The 19918-nt window shown below is 41.7% G+C and overlaps 1 protein-coding gene across 2 annotated transcripts in view; it reads left to right on the top strand.

Annotated features, from left to right (window-relative positions):
- The first annotated feature begins 525 nt into the window (after positions 1-525).
- Positions 526-19918, top strand: part of SLC12A4 (solute carrier family 12 member 4) — a 50685-nt gene continuing 31292 nt past the window's right edge. The window contains exon 1 of one of the 2 annotated variants that reach the window (XM_075765816.1): positions 526-1045. In XM_075765816.1, the coding sequence (XP_075621931.1) occupies positions 772-1045 (274 nt within the window). In that variant the 5' untranslated portion in view covers positions 526-771. Of the gene's footprint in view, positions 1046-17458; positions 17734-19918 lie in introns of those variants that run through there. The other variant, XM_075765817.1, reaches the window with a different exon arrangement.

Genomic DNA, 19918 nt, shown 5'->3' with positions numbered 1-19918 from the left:
GCCTTTAATCAGTTTGCTGTTGATCAGCCGAAGGCCAGGGTTTAACAGTCTGCTGGGAGTTGAGGCAGTTTTTAATTGGCGTGCCCTGCTCCTTCAAAGCCTAGCAGGGTTTGCGGTTTATCTGCCACTGTCTCACTTGGGGATGCTGGCCCCACACCCCCCCTCCTGGAATTCGCCACCACCTGCCCCCCTGGCAGGAAGCACACAGGACACCCCCCCACCTCCGGCAGCCGCCAGCGGAAAGGGCGCTTCGCCCAATGCGGCCTGTCGGGGCTGCGCGGCCTCTCAGCACCGGGCTCGCCCCCCCCCCCCGCATCCGTGCGCCCCGGGCCTGGGCGCGGCGCGCCAACGCCCTCTCCGCATCGCTCCTGCCTAGCAAATGGCGGCGGGAGGGACGGGGTCGGAAGCGGCCCGGGGCACGGCGGAGGGAAATTTCCTCCCCGAGGCGGCCCGGCAGCGCTGGCAAGGGAGGGCCGCAGGCGGAGGGCGCGGAGGGGGCCCGCCCCTCCCCGCCCCGCTCCCAGCGCGCCGCGGCTCCCGCCGCCCCCGGGCCCGGCTCCTGTCACGATGACTACGGGAGGAAGGCTCCCCCTTCCCCGCGCCGCCTCGCCGCCTCCGGCCCCTCCTCCGCGCCCCCGCTGCTGAGCGCGCCCGGCCGGCGGAGCGACCCCCTCCCCCGGTCCTCGCTGCGGGGCGGCCCCGCTCTGCCCGCCCGCACGCCGGTCGGCCCGGGGGCGGCGGCCGCCGCGCCGCCCCGGCGCTCGGAGGGGAATGGGTGGAGTTGAGGAGCGCGGTTTCCTGAGAGGAAGTGACCGCACGGGGCAGGAATGCGCCGCCGGCTCCGCGCCGCGTCCCGCCTGCCTCACTGCGGTGCCGCGGGGAGCCCTCGCCGCCCCGCCAGCCATGCCGCACTTCACCGTGGTGCCGGTGGAGGACAAGCACCGCGGCGAGTACGACAGCGTAGAGGGGCTCAGCTGGGTGGACTACCGGGAGCCGGCCGCAGCGCCCGCCGCTGGGGACTCCTACGACACTGTCAGCTCCGACGGTGAGCGGGCACGGCCGGGGCGGGGGGGCGGTGGTGCCGGCGGCTCCCGGGGGCTCCCGGAGCGAGCCTGGCTTCTCCCGCTCTGCTTCGCTACCGCTGGCCGCGGCAGACAAAGGCGAAGGCGCCGGTAGCGGCTCTCGGCGGCTCCAAGGGGCGCCGCGCCCGGAGGAGGAGCGCCCGCGGGGTCTGCGGGGGGCGGGCGGCGGCTCCGCTGTTGCCAGGGCCGGGACGCGCCGCCGTGGCGAGGCCCGCGGGAAGCTCGGCCCGGCGGATGAGCGTTGTCCCCGAGTGCCAGCCCCGGCGGCCCGGGCCGGGCGAGGGCAGCGCAGCCCGCGTGGCTGCGGCGGGGGCTCTCAGGATGCGGGTGGACGGGGTGTCCTCCCGCTGCGCAGAGGGGCCGAGCCGGGCACTCTCGGGAATTCTTCCCCCCCCCCCCCCCCGGGATTCCCTGTGTTCCGCAGCGAGTTGTTGATAGCCCGGGGTGGAGCGGGGCCGGCGCAGGGGAGCGGGTGTTATCGTTGCTCCCACAAATTGCAGTCTCCAGACGTGATAAGAGTGCGTGGAGATAGATATTTTCAGTGTTCCACTGCCAAAATAAACGGGTGATAGAAAATTCAGGTAAATTAGCTGAATCTCAGGTGGCTGCTTTTCTTGCTTATGTCATCTTAAAAAATGTGCCTGCCCAGCTAGGTCTCTCTCCCTCAAACCGGGCCCTTGAATACTACAGCATGTGTATTGTGTCTGTGTGGCTTTCACAACTGCTCCTGCTATGCAGAGCTGCTTTTTGTTAGTGGTTAATTTATTCCAATTACAGTAGAGGATCACGTAAGTAGGAGGGGATTTTGGGTGGTGGTAAGTACATCTTTAGGCAGGCAGCTAATAGCAGTGCTCAGCCTGTCTTGGTGTTTTGCTGTGACTTTCAGGTATAAATCAATTTAAGTGCAGGGAGTGTTTCTAGTGAGAAAATGAAGAACATAGATTTGCAGAGTAGAGTAGTTCTGGTAAAGGGTTGGTTTAGCTCTTTGTGGAATATGTTTCTTTTTTCTGCCTTGGTTACGTTTAGTTCTGTAACCTTTAGGAAGAGGATCTTCCCACAGGCTCAGCTGGTGAATCTGACTTGCCCTCTGTGAATCATGAGTGACTCTAGGCAACAAAAGAAAAATTGGTAAACACCTGACCTGTTCTTCCTTGCCTGTGCAGTCAAACTTTTTGAATGCAAATGTTATTGGATGCACAATTAATCCCTGAAGGGAGCCTGTACTGCTCAGGCCTGTATTCAAGGAAGAGAAAAGGGTTATTTTGCTGAGTGATATTCAACTGTCATGAGATCAAGGTCCAGTTCCTGCCTTGTCACCTTGTTCAGTTCTTTGTGAATCTGTGTTTTAATCTGCAATACGTACCTTTTTTTCTTTTTGTGTAGTTTTCAAATGAATTTTAGATTTTGTATATCAAGCAGCTTACATAGGCCTGGTGTCCATTATGTCAGTTCTTTCCAGTTCTGCTGTGGGCATTTTAGAATGATGAAAAGTAGGTGTTTTTTGCAACTTGTCTGTGATAACAGACAATTTGAGGCTCTAGCCCTAAAGACTGTGTAGGGCGTTCATTTCATTTTATAAAAAGCCCTGTTTTACTCTCGGCTTGCTTAACATCATGAAAGTAACAGGTGTTTTTCACCCATCTCAGCAGGTTGAGCTGGAGACCTCGTGGAGTACTTTTCCCACTAGCTAGCTTTAGCTGTGGGTTGGTAAGTGTGACTTGCGGAACCTACTGCCCTGGTAGATAAAGGAAGGTCAACTCAAACTGCCTGTCATTTGGATATGAGGCTGCCTGTAGGATGTGTGCAAACACCACACTTGAAGATACTCAGCTCCCTGTCACAGTCTATCAGTAGCTGGCAGGCTGTGATCTCTTAAGTACTGCTGTTCTGACTGCAGCACAGAACCATGCTGCTGGAAGTTAGCTGAGTCTCTTTATTTTAAAACTGATAAATATCTAGTAACATCTCTATTAATATATGGTAGTTAGTTCTGTTTCTGTTTGAACTATAACTGCCTTCTATTTTTTAATTTACTTTCACAGTAATTAAGTGTTGTTTCATATCCTCAGGGTGTACGTATAAAGATATGCTGTCTTGCCTACCTGTACTGACAAGTGTGTTCTTCCCCACTAGCCTTTTCTGTCTCTTCCTAAGTTTCTTGGGTTTATGACTCTGTACAGGGGAATCTGAACTCCCTTGTGTTATTCCTTTGGTTTTTGGTGCTTCTTTCTACATCCTATGCAGAGTACTGTAGCCTCTCGTACTGGGGGAGCATTGGTCATATGACATGGTGCGGATCAAAGCTCTGGTTGAAGACAGTATCTTGCAGCTGCTTAGCGCTGGCTGGAGCCTGCAGACTGGAGGGAAGAGATTGACCCTCCAGAGCCTTCTGTGGCAGCTGATTACAGGGCTCATGGAGGGATTCGTTGGTGTCGGTGATGCCACTGATTCCAGATAAGGTTTTGTTTGACTTGAGTGCACGGTTTCAGAGTTTGAGGTTGTGGCCCTATCAAAGTGCATACGATTCATATTGGCACTGCATGAATGCATGCAGAGCTGCCTGAACAATGCCAATTGTCTGGTCTTTCTGTGCGATCAAGTAGTGCCACCATAGTCAGAACAAGGAATTGATTGCAATTGTTCTGGTGGATCTTCTCCAGGGAAGATTTTATCAGCTTGCTATTCAGAACCTTACTTAAAGACTTCTTTGGATAGCTCAGTTTGATCAGAGATAGGTTAAAGTGACTCATTAATGATATGGCCATTCGAGCATGCGATCTCTCATGGTAATTAACTCTATTTATAGCTGGTCTGTAACAGTGTGCAAAGTGGTGGCTTTGTTGTCCAACACTCTTTGTACAATCTCTTAGGCTGTTGCTTATGATTCCGACAGAGTCTTATTTCACTCTGACCTTTTCACTCCAACCTTTATTTGTTATAGCCTTGTTTTTGAGTGTTTTTTCTGAATTTTGCTTTATTTGGGACATTAAGTGATACGGTGTTGTCTAAACACTACAGATGTGAAGCCATTCTGCAGCAGAATTTCTTGCAACCATTTCTGTAAGAAGACATTAGTCAGCGTGCAATAATTTCGCCTTTCCAGATAGCTTCAGTGCTTGCTTGTGAATAAAATCAGCCTTTTTTTTCCTAAGCAGGTTCCACCGACTGCCACTGCTTGTAATAGATTGTGACATCTTCCATTTAGAAAAAGAAGTACAAAGAATTATCCTGTGATCCTATGATAAACATGTGAGCCCTGCTTTATGGATCGGCAGGGGTGAGAAATGTGAATTTGGCATCTCTTCGGTCTTTGAAATAGTGCCAGCATGTTAGGCTGGGTGCACAGGGTAAGAAGAGGGACAGTGGGGTCTGAATAGTGTTTTAAAAAAAAACCCAATAAGCTTTGCTTTAATAGGAATCTCAGCTCCACAGTGATCATGTATCTTGTTAACCAAAGTGTGGCAATGTCATGGGTCCTGTGGGAAGTTATTTATCTTCCTGTGACTTTTGTTTGTGGAAATGAGACACTAATCAGCTTGGTGTCACTAACCAGCTTTGGTCAGCTGCCACCCTTGTTTTTTGCCAATGAATTGGCTCTGCTTATGTTCCAGTTATCACATGGCTTCCTTGCAGCCCGGAGTTTTCTAACTGGACTTGAGACCGTCTCGTCATGCTTACAGTCTGCATCAGTATGTACAGTGCCCTTGTGCAGCAACAGATTATGCTGGTTGTTTGCAATAAGCTGTTTTCAAGACGACAGATAAAGAAAGTTCTGATGTGATAGGAGTGTGGTTTTACTTTAAGCTTCTTCCTGGTTCACTGCTTTTTTAATATGTGGTAACTTACTGGTAAAGGTTTTAAGTCTTTTGCAAGACTTGAAATAAAGCTCATATAATATATGTCTGAAGATACTTTCAGTGGGGATACATAAATCATTCAAAAATTCCTTTTCAAAGTGCTGAATTCTTATATGTAGGTGTTTTGGCAAAGTCCAGAGATAAGATAAAATTAGTCATATAATGAATTAGATACTACAGCTAAATAGGAGTGACAGAAAGAAACATGCGTCCAAATATATGTTAGGTTATTTTAAATTCAAGAACTTCTGCCAGCAGCAGTGTGGGTAAATGGTGCTATTACAGTAGTCATAGCAGGATATTTTTGCATAACCTCTGCAGCACGTGCATCTTCAGCATTTTTCATATTGCCAGAAAACTGCAGAAAGAAGTCATGGAAGAGTGAGCCTGGGGAGGAGTTGAGGTGGAAGCTCTGAATTGTTTGGGAGGAAAGAACCTAACATGAGACTAGAGAGAAATACACTGGTGTCAGTGAAGCGTCTCTTCTGCTGATTTGTAAATGGTATGGAGACTGCATCTTCTTCAATTTAGTTGCGTTTTGATGAGGGAGGCTTGTTTTTCTGTTCTGCTAAGCTTGGCATCTCTTTTCCCTCTCTGGAAAGTTTAATGTGTAATTTTGGAGATATTAAAGGTGTCCTGTCAGCACAAAATATGTCAAGATTTGTTTCTGTTCCCTAAAGGATACTTGTAGGGTACACAGCAACGGTTATAGTTTGAAATGCAGATCCTGAAAGGGGTCTTAGCAGCAAGGTTGTCCTTGTGAAGTCCTGTATTTTTTTTCTGTTTGTGCTATCAGCAATTAGCAGAGCACTGATAGCAGTGCCAAACTCCAGAATACTTTTTTCAACAATACAGGTGCATAGATAAGTGGACTCTTGCTTCAGATAAGGAAAGATAAGAGTGGGGTATGTGAAAAATGAGAGTGGGGAAGTGCGTTGTGACATGATTAGCTGTTTATAATGTTTGCGGGGGTGGCGGGGGGAAGGCTGAGGGTGGTGAAGGAGATCGTGTATACTTCCTTTGTAGCCTGTAAGCAAAGGAATTTCTCAGAGCAGCTCATTTTAGTGGAGTCCATGGTGGATACTTCACATTTCTTTTAGCAGCATGCAGTTTTGTAAGGTTTAATTCATCTCTAAAAATGCTTGTGTAGGAAAAGAAAAAAGTTAATGTTACTGCATAAACTGTTGCTTTTGCAAAGCATGTCTCACGTGCCTCTTGGGTGATTAAAACAGAGCTGGAGAGGCTGCAGCTGTCCGGTACCAAAGGGATTTTGGTGCCAACTGTTGGCAGCCAGGAGACTTAGCTAAATATAGAAAAACATGGACCTTTTTGTGGGTTTTCTGGTATTTCAGTTATTTGAAAAAGCTCTGGGAAGGATCTTTGTGATATGCCCAAGCGATTTGAAAGCAATTCCCGTAACTGTGTATGTGTGGTTCTGTATGTTGCAAAAAACTAAGAGAAGATAAAAAAAACCCCAAACCACCCTCTGCTTGTCTTTGTGTGTTTTGGAGAACACCTGTGTTAGAAGGCTAAGCAATTGCACATGAAAAGACATGGATTTTCCATTTAATTCTGCCTGCAAATGCTTGCCTCTTTTGACTTGTTAAGTGTCCATTTCAAATTTGAGTTGAGGCTAAGTTTGGGGATTATTTTTACATGCAGAAGCTATATTTTTTAATTCAATTTCTGCATTTTTCTAAAGAAATGAAAAATAAATTTTTGGGTTTCTTGTGTTTGTAGTACGTGTCTTGTATAAAATTGATTTGTGTGTGTTTTATTCAATTTCCCCTTGGAAATTTCTTCAGCGTTTAACTTCCTTAAAGAAAATAGTGACATTTCTTTCCTTTACACCACTGCAACAAAGTTAAAGTATACATTTTTGCATGTTCTTCAGTGTAAAGCTTAAATTTTACTTTTGCTCTAAAGTTTGATATGGAATGGCAATTAAGGTACCTTGCAGCCTCATTGACTAGGAAATGCAGCCACACATAATAAACGCAGTTCACTGAAGTTAAAGAACAGCAGCCACCTTGGGGAGGATCAAACTTAGTGATCATTGCTTTCTTTTTAAGTGCACATAACAGAACAGGGGACAGCCAGCACCACAGAGAGAGAAAAGCTGCAGTTGGTTTCCCCTTCCAAGACCAAGTTGAAGATTTATACCTCATCTTGACTACGATGTAACAATTTCATGTGCAGACTAATTTATATTACATAAAAATTGCTATTTTCACCAATATGTAGGAGCAAGATTTATTTGATCAAAGGGTTTGTGTCTTCAGCCTGTTGGTTCAAGGTTTGTCTTTAAATACTTTGGTCTGTGACCTGAACTACAGAGGAAAAAATGCACCGTTTTAAGACAGGGTCTAAAGCCTATTAGAATTACATTTTGGAAACATTTCCATTGTCTTCAGTAACCTTTTGAATTGGAAATTTGGAATCTCTTGATTGTACTAAGCTGATTTTTATTCTCACAGATAAGAAAGTTTCAGTATTTTTTTTATTTGATTTAACAAAATCTTGTAATTATTAGTTCTCAATAGGTATCTGTTTAAATGATGCCAAGTGATCCCTTAGCAATGAGTAGTACTGTTCTTGTTCTTTCAGTTGAGCTGCTTTGGATGATTTCTTTCAGTATACTTGAATTTTATTATGCATGGAGAACTGTGCATCTTTCACAGTGGCTGCTGTAGTGAATGCTAAGCAAACAATCTTCTTTTTAAGCAAACAAAATAATGAAATGCCACACACAAAAAATACTAGTCTTTTAGCAAAATTAAATACCTGACGTACGTTTAATATGTTCTTTCTAAATATGACCAGGAAAAATACAGCTTTTATAGTGCATGCAGGGTAAACTTCTCTGGATTTTGGATGTGATAGCATTTTGTCTGCTATTATGTGGTACTGGTGCCCTTTCTTCTGCAATCCCCTGCACACCCATCCAGAAGTTATTTTGTAGGCTGTCTGCTGTCTGTTTGTGCTCAGTGACTCTTATTTTAAACATTGATCCCCAGTCTCAAACTGTCACTTCTGAGCCATAAAAAGAAGTTACTGGAGTTAAAGGAGTAGCATTTTTTCCTAATAGGTCATGTAACAGGGCCTTAGATCTTGTGGTAGGCCTTAGGTTTGGCCTGGAAAAGACGACTGTTTACTTTCTAGCAGTCTTAATTCATGTCTGAGCAACAGAGGTATAGGTTAGAACAGTTCTGGGAATATTTTCTTTTTTTCCCCAAAAAAATTTTTGTTGCTATTAAAGGTAATTGGTAGAATTTTTTCTTATTCATCTTTTGATCTTCATTCTGCTCTGTAGGACAGAGAGGTGGAGTTCAATGTGCAGAATAAAGCGCTAATTGCCCAAAAGGAGCTTTCACTCACTTAGCTTATGGATGAACGGGGAAGGTTGATAATTTGGCAGTTTTGCCAAGTTAGCTATGCTGTGTTGACTGGAGGCAGCCTAAGACTTGTTGAAAATGTAAATGAAATGGTGTTTTGCTGAGCAGAGGATGAGAGGCCGGTGCCAGGCTGGGCTGGGCAGCTGGGGGTGAGGGAGAAGATTGCTGGTACTGGTGAGGGGACAGTCATCATCCCACCTTTGTATTGGTGGTTGCAGTAGTCTGACAGGAAACAGGGAAGCTCCTTTGCTTAGGGCATGGCTTAGCAACACTTCTAAAGGTGTTCAGATGCTGGGCTTGCCTAATGTTCCCTAGAAATTTGTCCCACAGGTCCACCCCCTTGAATCCAGAATGCTTTATTTGCCCCCTTCTCCCCACCCAAGTGACCTGCATTGTCCTAGAAGCCCAACTTTTTTATTGATTGACGTGTGATCTATAATATAATTAGGATGCAATCCATTGATTACTTTGAAAATTAGAATCAAAGCTGTAAGCTGATGTTGGAAGCTGGCTTGCAGGGAACCGTAGCAGAGATTGTATAACAAGATCCTGGGAGAGGAGAGATGACGCAGAGCTCTGTGTTCAGGGCAGACGTACGCTGTACTATGTATAGGTTCAAGCTAATTATGCCAGAACAAAACTGGTTTTTTTTTTTCTACAGTCTAATTGCCAGCCTTAACTTTCATCTCCTACCAGTAGCCAGCAGTTTCTTGTATTTATCTGAGGGATTTGGAACATCAGTCAATCGTTACAGATACCTCCTTATCATGAAGCAGGTTAGACCATCCAAACTTTTGCCTTCCACTTCCAGGTCAAATGGAAATGGATTTTTATGGTGTGCCATTATAAGCTGCTCATTGGCTGAGTAACTCCTAAGGAGGGCAGACTTGTTGAGACTTGGTCTTGCATACTTTAAATTGCTGATTGCTGCAGTAAACCTCAATTTTTATGCCTTGGAGTATAGTTGTTTCTCATAAAATTATCTATAGCAATGCTACTTGGTGTTATGACCCGGTCTCTACTTGCAAGCCGAGCAGCCCTGAGCTTAGTTACTGTGTGCAAAGTCCACCTCTGAATTTCCATGTAGGAGGTCAGATCTGAGTCAGGACTAGGAGCAATTTAAGAAGATGGTGTAGCTGCTGCTGTCTCTGATGGAGAACATACTGTTTCTCCTCCGCCTTCTACCTTTGCATTCAGGAGCTTTGCCTTCCTGATCTACTTCTAAATAATGCCACTCACATTACTTTTACTACTACTTGCTATAGTATGTGTTTCTATCCAGAGCTGATGCAAAGGACAAAGGTAGAGGTTCTTTAATATTTTTGCAGGTCTGATTTAAGAACCTACAGCTCCCAAATATTTTTGGGTTTCTTCAGCTAAGGTTTTTCACTGTCCAGTCTGTGATTTTACAATATGGAGTGTTCAGCAGCAATACTGCTTGTCTGTCTCCCCCCAACAGGATTCTTTCCCTTGATCCATATTTGTGTTCTGCACCCTGTACTGGGACGTGATCTCCAGAGCACAGCTGTTTCTAGAGCATCACAAGCCAACCCTTGCCAACCTTATCCGAATTTAATTCCCACATGGATGTAACTTATATCTTGGCTACTTTGCCTGAGCAGACACAAACTATTCATTTTTGATGTGACTGTATGTTCCAGAGAATGTGGTGTCAATGTCAGGGATTAATTTCAGGGATGTTGCAGCCAAACTTTAAGGGAGGTATAGTTGAGCTATATTTGGTAAATCCCAATACTATGTAACCAGACAGCGGGATGATTGTCTGCCTTGTGTTAAGATGTCTTTTAGCATACATGTAGGAAGCTTTAAAGCTGTAACTCAAGGCAACACACAGAGAATGATTTAATTGCAGTATTTTGTCTTTGCCCTTTTAAGACAGTGTATTCTGGACTTTGTGGTAGAAGCATATGTGTAGCAGGACACATGTTCCTGAGTTTCTTCTGACTCAGATTCTGTTGTGTGAGTTTGAGATAATCCCAGACTGGTGGAGCAGAAGGCGAGTGATCTAATGTTGCCCATTGCTCATTGAAGAGTTTCTGTAAGCTAATGTGCTGTACTCATTTTGCTCTGATGCTCTTGCAAACTGATGAACTTCTTGTAAAATGATGGTAAAAGCCACTATGGCTGCTCCAGATATCTGACTTTGTCTTGGTCTGTGCTCCATGTTGCACAGTGTGAAATGTTTTGTGCTATTGTGCAAGATCTGTGAACTCTTTATAAATGTGTGTTTGAATATATCTATTTTACAAGTACTGTGGTTTCTTGCTTATCATGTGCAATGTCAGGGTGTTCTCCACCCTCTAAAATGTTCAGTGGGATGGAGTGACTTGGAGAGGTCTCATGCTGACTTGTACTTTCTTTAAGTAATGTGACTGGAGTTAGAGTGAGTTTTGGCTGACTGAAAGGTCAGCTCTTCATCCTTGGAGCATATACAAGCTTAGCTCTTCTTTGTCTTTTTTTTTTTTTTTTAAATTTTCTATTTTCCTTAGTTAAAAATCTCACACACACTTTGTTTTCACATGGAACAAAGTACTTCTCAAATATAAGAAAAATCTGATATTCAGCACTTTCTATATGAGTTAACTGAAAACGTAACATTCAAGGCTTCACAAGAAGCTGTAACTGATTACAGATGCTTCTACTGTCTTCCAGGAGTGGATGTAGATGTCTGTTATGTACACTGTAAATTTCAATATATGTACATTCTATGCATTACATACTGTACAAAGGAATTAAGTCTGCTTTTTCCTGTTATTTTCTGTATGTCTGGAGATATTTAGCACCCTGGCTCATATCTCCTCTATTTCCAATTGTTCTCTGTAGGAAGTTTTTTGAGCTGGTGGCAGTATTGACTGAATGGTCACTGTTCCCATCTGCTTGTTCTCACTCCATGGTTTGTGCCTGTACAATTGTTTCTTTGGCAGATGTTGAACTGGAGAAGAAGGGAGCAGATATGCCTGAAATTGTGGGGTGTGTTGCGGGGGTTTTTTTTGAGTTTGGATTTTTTGTTGTTCTCTCATCTTACTGCACTTCACAGCCATGGTCAGCTGAACAGATAGAGGGCTGAAAACAGTTTTCCGTATTTGGTATTAGAAAGAAAGGTGAATTGAATATCACATGGAATCTGCACGCTCATCTCATAGATGTATGTTGCTGTCTCCCAGGGAAAGCAAGAACACTTTACACCAAGGTAAGAGGCTTTTCCTGAGGCAGGGAAAATGCTCAAATGCTTCTGCCTGTATTTTGATACAGGGTGTGCTGTATCTGAGGTGCCTTCATGCACGTGAAGGGACAGAGTTTCAGGGAGGATAGTCGTGAGAAATGATTTGGAGTTGTTCCACATGAAAGAACCTCTGAAGTGGATTACAGCAAAGTACAAAGGTTGTTTTTATAGTGTTTTTTTCAGCTGGCAATGACAAGTTGTATTAGGAAAGCTCTTAAGTGATGTGAGTTTCTAAATCCAATTTCTCAAAAGTGACTTGGCATCTTTAATTACGTAGGCATTCTTGGTGATTGCACCTACTGTATACCATAGATAAGTCTCAGTGTGGTGTGTGCTGCTATCCAGAGGACCTCCTTATGAATGGGCAGGATGGAGTGGGTTCTGGTAATTATGAACTGCTTAGAATCATTAAGTTACTATTTACTTAAGTATCTTATATAAACCTCCCTTTCATCGCACTGATGGGTGTTTTTGGTGATCTTGCATATGATTCGTCCATTAATGGGTAATCATATTAAAAAGTATTGAAGATGGAAAGAAATACATCACTGTTTTCACTTGAAAGCTGAAATGCCTGGAGGGCTAACGTCACAGAGCCATACTTTTTGTGGCATTAGCAGCTTTAAAACGCTGTCTGATTCCACACTCAGCAAGCAGCAGATCTGTGGCACACACTTTGCTAAATAAGTGTGCAAACAGCTGGCAATGTGCCTCTTAAATGTGGCTGGATTTGGATTTCCCAAATAGCATTTTCAGTAAGATCCTGACCTTTGTATATTTTCTCCGCGTTGAAAGGATTATAATGCCAGGATTATATCAGTGTCAGCTTGGCTTTCTGTAAGAAACCCTTTTGCTTCCTGAAAGAGATCAGTCCCATTCAACATTGCAGTCAGCAGTTTGTCAGAGGAGGTAGAAAAAGTTCTTTTGGGAATACACTATTATTAAACTTGTCCGATCCTCAGGACTTCACAGAGAAGGCATTTACTAAAGCATGTACTAAGAGCAGAAAGAAGAATAATGGTAAACCAAATTACTGAAAATGGCAAAAGAGCTATTGCTAAAGGGTAAGTACTTCATGTTGATATTAATACCTACAAAGGATTATGTGTTCTGAAACTGTGTATCTTCACTGAAGAATAAAATCATTGCGCTTTCTGAAACACAGGATTAATAAATTGCTAAATTGAGTTGTGTAGTATCAGTCAACTTGATTGGTAAAGCTGTGCTCTAATCTAGGTTTGCAAAGTACAGTGGAAGTTTGATAGTCACTTCACATATGTTTATCTAGGGATAAATCAAAGATATGTGCTTAATTGTACACTTAACTCTGTACCGTGGTGCAGCCTAACTTGCATAGGTTGTCTGGGAAAGTTTTGGCTGTTGCTTTCATGCAGCACACAAACAAATATGCAATCTTTAGGACTCTGAACTGCTTCAGAGGAACTAATATATTATCAACAATGCAGCTTTTTAATTTACTTCATGGTAAAACTGTGATTTGCTTGTGTTGCTTTTGTAGATGCCAAAGCTGTTGCTGATTATAAATAAGTACATGGTATCTGCAGTGTAGTCTTTAATGAATTTTAAGAAGCATACCTGTACTTGTTGGGTAAAATTCAGTAAACTCAAAATTTTAATGACAGTGTCAATTTAACAGTGAAGTAAATAATGTTATGTATTAGTCTTAAAATGGTGAATGAACATGATATATTCTTAAAATACCCATTAATGTTAGTAGTTTGTCCTCAAGCTGCAGTTTCTGATGGAAGCGTGTGTCTGGGTCTGGCATGTGAGAGTTCAGTGTTGTCAGTGTAACTGAGAGTTTGAGCCTGTGTTTAAAGTGCAGGCGATCTCTTTGCTGCCTAAAAGCTATCCAGGTAAAGATCTGTCCTTTCATTCTGCTGTTCTTTCCTCTCATACAGCCGTGTTGGTACATGGGTTGTTACCTAGTACAACTTTGGCATTTACTTTTATAAAATACTGGGTCAGCCTGGAATTTACAGCTGCTGCTTTCTGCCACTTTCAGTGAAAAAGACCTGGTATCCCAAGGTCTTAGGTGAACTGGTGTTAACAGATTTCACTTAGTTATTTCATTACCAATGCCTAGTTTGTAGTGTGAATGAGTTTTATCTAACTACATGCAATGCTATTTATTTCCTGTTTCTCCAGTTTCTGATCTAAATATGATGCTCCTGACAAAAAACCCGAAAACACCCACACCTAAAACACAGCCCCCAACCCCAAGAACTCAGTAAAGTGTTCAGAATATTTTGAGAACTGTTTTTTTCTGAGCTTGGAATGCCACTATCAGTCTTTTGCTACTGCAAAATAACAGGATTCTCATTTTAACCTGAAAGTTAAATCTTAAATCATGACTTTTTGGTTTTGTGTGAAAAAAGTGCTTTGGATAATAGTGGCTACTTTGTCGGTGAAGTCAGAAATCATTATCAGATTTGTGATGTCATCTGCCTTTTCTGCTGTGACAAATAAGTTTGTAATCAGAATTTTAATTTTGTAAATGCTTTGTGTTTCTGGGTAGCTGTGTGTTGTCCATGGAGAAACAGATTTCTAATAGGCTGTCTTCTTTTTATTATTATTTTTAAATAAGATCTCTACTTTGGACTGTTACTGATGTTGGATTAGCATTTTTGCTAAGCAGTTGAAATTGAGTAACTTAAGAAAAGAAGCAATATCTGGTTTCTGTTTATGAAATTTAGAGATAATGATCTCTGCAAAAATATAATTGTAAATTGATTAATTTGTTAGAGCCTCCTGAATGAACCAAGAAAGAGGTTTCATAACAGTTCTGAGAGTGAATAAGAGTTTTGTTTAGCCCAGCCACATGTGAGGAAATGCATAAATAAAGTGTATAGGCAGATTTAGAGTGTATTTGACATCAATTTGTCATCTACATGTTTCTTAGGTTATCTTAATATGACAGTCTCTTGATATACTTCAGCAGTACTCTTGAATGCTGCTGAAATGTGGAGATATTGGGATTCTTGAACTACTTACAAAGGCCAAGAAACTTGTTTAGAGCTTTCTGTTCTTCAGCAATACTTAGTTCTACAAAACTTCACTGCTAGTGAATGATGAGAAGAATGCTATCTGAGCATAGCAACCAAGTTTTATCTCACAGTACAAGTGCTTGGGAGAGTAGTATCGTCGTTAACATCTAGAAGGTGTTTTCTCAAGAACTGTGTCAAAACAGTTTCTTTTGTAGAAACAAACAAACCAAAACCCAAAATTGTAATAAAAATGGACATGGACAGCTTTTTATATTAAAATTTTAGCCTTAAGGCTGTGAACACATGTCTTCAAAAATAATGTTGTGACTAATGTAATTACCTGATTATGCAAGGAAGCATTCTACCTGAAAATAATTTCTGTTTGCAGCAATCCCATTGTTCCTCTAACTTCTTTTTTTTTTCCTCCTGTAGAATACCTATCTTGGGTGTATTCATTTGCTTCTAGGTCTTGTGAGAACAATCACTGTAGCAAAACTATTTTATTTTTGTGGTCAAATATCAAACTGAATTGTGGTTTGATTACCAGTTGTGTAGAAATTTGCAGAAGATCTTGACACATGAAAATCTGGAAAAGCATAAATAAATCAGAACAGATCTAACTTCCTTTCCAAAGTAGGATAAATTTTGCATACCTTAAACTATCTATAAATTAGATTTTTATTTGTTAGGCTCTCTTTAGAGGTGATTTGCAGCATGCCAAGATGCGTGTACAGGACAGGCACTCCAGGGATCAGCTAGTTGAGCCATCTCTTTCTGAGTAAAAAGCGAGCCTACATGATTAGTTGACTGTAACTGCCTGCTGTTTAGATAGCTGAAATTAGGTTAAAGGAAGCCCACACCAACTGCTTGGGTATCAACTCTATTTTCTAATCTTAGATTCCAGTGTTATTTGTAGATGGAATATTAAAAATAGGAATGATTTAATTTTTTATATTTAAAAAGTCTAAGATTAAATAATTTTTTTTGTGCATGAAAATAGCTCAGTTTGTGTCCCTAGCTATCACAGGCTTTGTGGCGAGTGATGCTTGTAAAATAGTGTCTGAATGACAGAAAAAAGTGGTGTTAGCTGCTCTACAATCTATTTCATTACAAATTTTTTTTACTGTGGTGTACAGAAAAGAACCTGTACATGCATAGTACAATTACAAGTGAGACATTAGCTCTTAACATTGCTCCAGAAATTAAATTACACTGAGGGGAGGAGTGTTGGGCTGTCCTTTGAGCTGGTTTTCTAGTAAATATCTGCTGTTTGTCAGTTATAAAGAGGTAAATAAACCAATGGGTTTCTTTGTCAAGTGTAGCATTTGTACTCTGATTTATGCTAAAATTCTTTGAGGAAATTTAGCCCCTAGTTAAGATTTAGCTCTTGATACTTCAGCCAGGGAGGATTATGGCAGCTCTGCATGCCATCATCGCAGGTTGTAGCCGTATCGGAAGCTTTGTCCAGCTTGTCTGCCTGGCAAAGCATGGCTGAGCGTGGTGTGTGTACCTCTACCAACTGCATTTTATTAGCTCAGATATATGCCTGTAAAAGCAAAGTGGCAGAAGTTTGTTACCAAAAGTTCAGCCCTCTTGGGAATATTTTTTTTAAAATGTTTTAAGCCTTACTGCAGCTTAATTAGCATTACTATATTTTTACTTCTCCTGTTATCTGTGCTGGCTAGACTAAAGCTAGTCAGACTGTGCCTATCTGTGCCTTCAGCATGCCTTAACTTGTCAGGTAGATAGAGCCTCCATAAGAACTAGGTGAGCATCTCCGAGTTAGTCATGTCAAAAGGGAAAGATCTGAGGTTGTTTTAAGATGTACTAATTTCCACTTATTTAACTGAACATCATGAAGTAGGGGAGTGGTGGTTTTCTTTAAGGGAGTTCAGAAACTGACAACAGAGGAGAATAAAACCTTGACAGGTTGAGTCATGCGACCGCTCCTGCCACCTTCTCACAGGGATGATTATTCTTTTACTCTGGCTGAGTAGACTTTATCACTGTGAACCTTCCTGGTCTGTCTTTATGATAGCCTCACTATGCCGAATTGTTCAGCTTTCATTTATCTTAACTAATCTGTCTTTCTCATAGTTACTTTCATCTATGTGTTTTGTCTGTAATTCTCTCTAAATTCTGGTTTTCATCCCTCAGTTACTGAAGAAAACACAATGGCTTGCACAAAAGACTTGCACTTGGAGTGCTCAAGCAGCGAACTGTGTCTCTGTGGCCTAATCCCCTTCCAGAAGGAAAGCAGTAACGTGAACACTGTCCTCTGTGTCCTTAATATTTTTTTTCTCAAATAAACTAAAGACATCATAAACCTTTTGGAGAAGAGCAAATAAAACCAGTCAGTAGAATATGTGCTGCAGTTTTGCCACAGTGTTTTTTCTTGGCAATGAGATAAAAGTTAGTCAAAAGCTTTGACATCCATTTATTGCTTTTATTCTGTCTCCTGGGCTTGTGTGTTTGCATGTATGGGAGTATGCGCACGTAGGATTTTTAGATTTTGTTCCATGGACATCTTTGATGTTTTATGGAATTCAGGGGATCCACACGATGATGAACCTTGTTCTAGAGACCTATGTCCGTACCTGAGTAGGGGAGCTCTAAAAAGTTCAGGAAACTATGGTGGAGATGTTTAGATAAATTGTATAATTCTCGTGGCTGGAAATAGAATTATTCGGTTTGGCAGAGAACTGGTAGCATTCAGAAATAAACTGCCTTAATTACTGAAAGATAATGAAGACCAAGAAGCAATGAAACAAGTGAAGAGGAAACATTAACCTACTTGGAATATAGCTTGCCTGCCTCAAAAATTGAGATTAATTAGGGACTAAGGCAAATAAATTATTCTCTGTTGCAGAGTATATAGCTCCCTCTTTAAGAAATGTTCCTTGCAAAACAATCTTGCATGATGAAAACTAACACCACATAGCTACTGTCCAAGACCAAAGACTTGGTAACTCAAAATGAGGAAAACTGTACGCATGTCACAAGATGGTGCTTGTCCAGGAGACTTCACGTGCCAGAATGTAAACTGTCCTCGTGTGAAGCTGGGGCAAGAGTTCCCCGGAGTAGCTTTCCGAGGTCACCTTCGGTCTCTTCCAAAAGTGATGGAGATTACAAGCTCTTCCCATGCAAGTAAGTCTCTTTGCAGCTGCTGGTATTGCTCATTGGCAGATGGAGTATACCAGACAAATTTTCTTTATTGCACTACGTATTATATACTGTGCTGTAGTCCATTCTATTTTGTCAAAGTACATTTGTGGCTCTTGTTGAGGAAATGGTCATCTGCTGTAGGTTTTACTCATGAAACTGGAAACAGGATATGGAAAGAGAGAAAATGAGATGAACACTTTGGTGACGTGATTTAGGACATGTCTGAAAAGTAGAGATTGAACCGAACATGCAACTGTGATGAGGGTGATTTTGGCTATCATTTAATTAGCTGTATTTAACTTAACAACAGAGTACTGTTCTTGAATTGGCACAAATCTCTGCAGCACCCAGTTCTACATATTGGTGAAGTTAAAATAGGATCTAATTGTAAAGAACTTAAATATAAACTTAGACTCCTTTGCTTCCTGTTGAACCCCCTCTCAAACACTGTACACTTTCAATGTGGCATTTCATTGGATCGGTAGAATTATGTAGTTGGAAAGTTCACTTCTAGTTTTTGCATTGTCTACAGCAATTCATAATCTGTATGTACTTTCAGGATAACGGAGCTAGCACTGTGAATGTGGCAAAATGGCCAGCTGTATTTCTCTAACATCTGAACTTTTCCATTGAGGAAAAAAATGCACCCTAGCAATTTGCAAAAACAATACTTTATTTCCAGTGACTAGTTCTACTGATTTTTCTATTGCAGTTTTCTTTGGGCTTCCTGTGTGCAGGAAGATGTATAAAGCGAGCACACCAAGGAGTCAAATTCAGAGGGAAAGTCTAATGGGAAGGAATTGGGTGATGCTTAAAAATGCAAATGAAGAATGAGAGAGGAGCTGGAAGCTCTTTTTGAGAGAGAGCAAGCTTCTGAAGAGACCAATTGGGAAAAATTTACTGGAGGTAAAATGAAGATGCATCTAAAAAATAATGCCAATTAACTTGAAGATTCATCTTAAGTCACTGATCTTTGTCAGGCTCAGAGAAATGGTATGAAGTAATCTTTCTTAACTAAGGATAGGTTATACTGATGACGGTAATGAGAGGCTTGGTATTTTGAAAGAGCAAAACAATTGTCATCTTATAAAAGTCTGTGATTGAATGTATGAGTTATCTCGACAACAATGTGATTTTATACATAAAAAGGGTGAGAGTTTCTGTAAGCATTACATGTGAAGGAACGCCCAGGATACTTTTTGAGACATTGGTAAGCTGCATCTGTAAGGTAAGGTTCCTGATGGAAGAACAAGGAAGACTAAGACAGCAAAGAATTGATTTAAAAATCACTCAGTGATTTAAAAAAAAAAAAATTTAGTTTGATTTTTCAAATGTTCAGTTACCAGAGCTAGTATGTAGGAAATGAGAAAGCAAAATAAAGTTGCTCATGACCTTGCTGTGTTTGTTAGGTGTAATGATGAGATGCAGAGACCAAAGTTTCGAAGAACCAAGTAGACAGTATTTCTGTCAATGTTGACATCATTTGCACCTGTATCCAATTTAATAGGTAAAACCTATATGGGAGATAACTCCATTTCCACAGCAAAAATTGCAAGTGTGCTTCAACCACGGTAGGATAGAATGGCCTGCAGCATAGCTTACAACAGGTAGGGCAACAACATTGATCTTGTATACTCCTCCTGCTGATATAGACATAACAAATACAGCAAGCAAGTAGTTTTTGCAGACTTTTGTAAATATTTACCTTTGCTGAAATTGCTAAATATTTTATTTTGATAGTGTGTTGCTAAGCTTACTGATATTTTTCTGGTTGTGCAAAAAATTCTACAATGTACAGCAATGAATATCTTACATGTAGGTGGGGTCAGCAAATAAGCTGAGCTCACTTGTGCAAGGCAGCTGCTAATTAACATTTTGGTGTTAGTTGTCAGAGCTGTGGGAAAAGCAATAGGCGCGTAAATACAGCAGACTGCTATCTACAAATACTTTTGGTCAGCTAAGTGTTTACTTCCACAAGCTTAATAAAAACTCTGTTGTTTGTGAATATTGTTTTTCCACAGCTCTGTTCAAAGCACCTGTCAGCAATTTCCAGCAAATTGTGCTTCTTTCCATGCTTCCCTTCCCCTCAGTAAGAATAGTACTGAACTTTCTCATAATACTATCGCTTATAGCAATTACTTTGGTGATGGTGCGGTATATGCTCATA

Source organism: Balearica regulorum, chromosome 13 (assembly GCF_011004875.1).
Source record: "Balearica regulorum gibbericeps isolate bBalReg1 chromosome 13, bBalReg1.pri, whole genome shotgun sequence".
Lineage (NCBI taxonomy): Eukaryota > Metazoa > Chordata > Aves > Gruiformes > Gruidae > Balearica > Balearica regulorum.
This window is presented reverse-complemented; position numbering and strand designations above follow the sequence as displayed.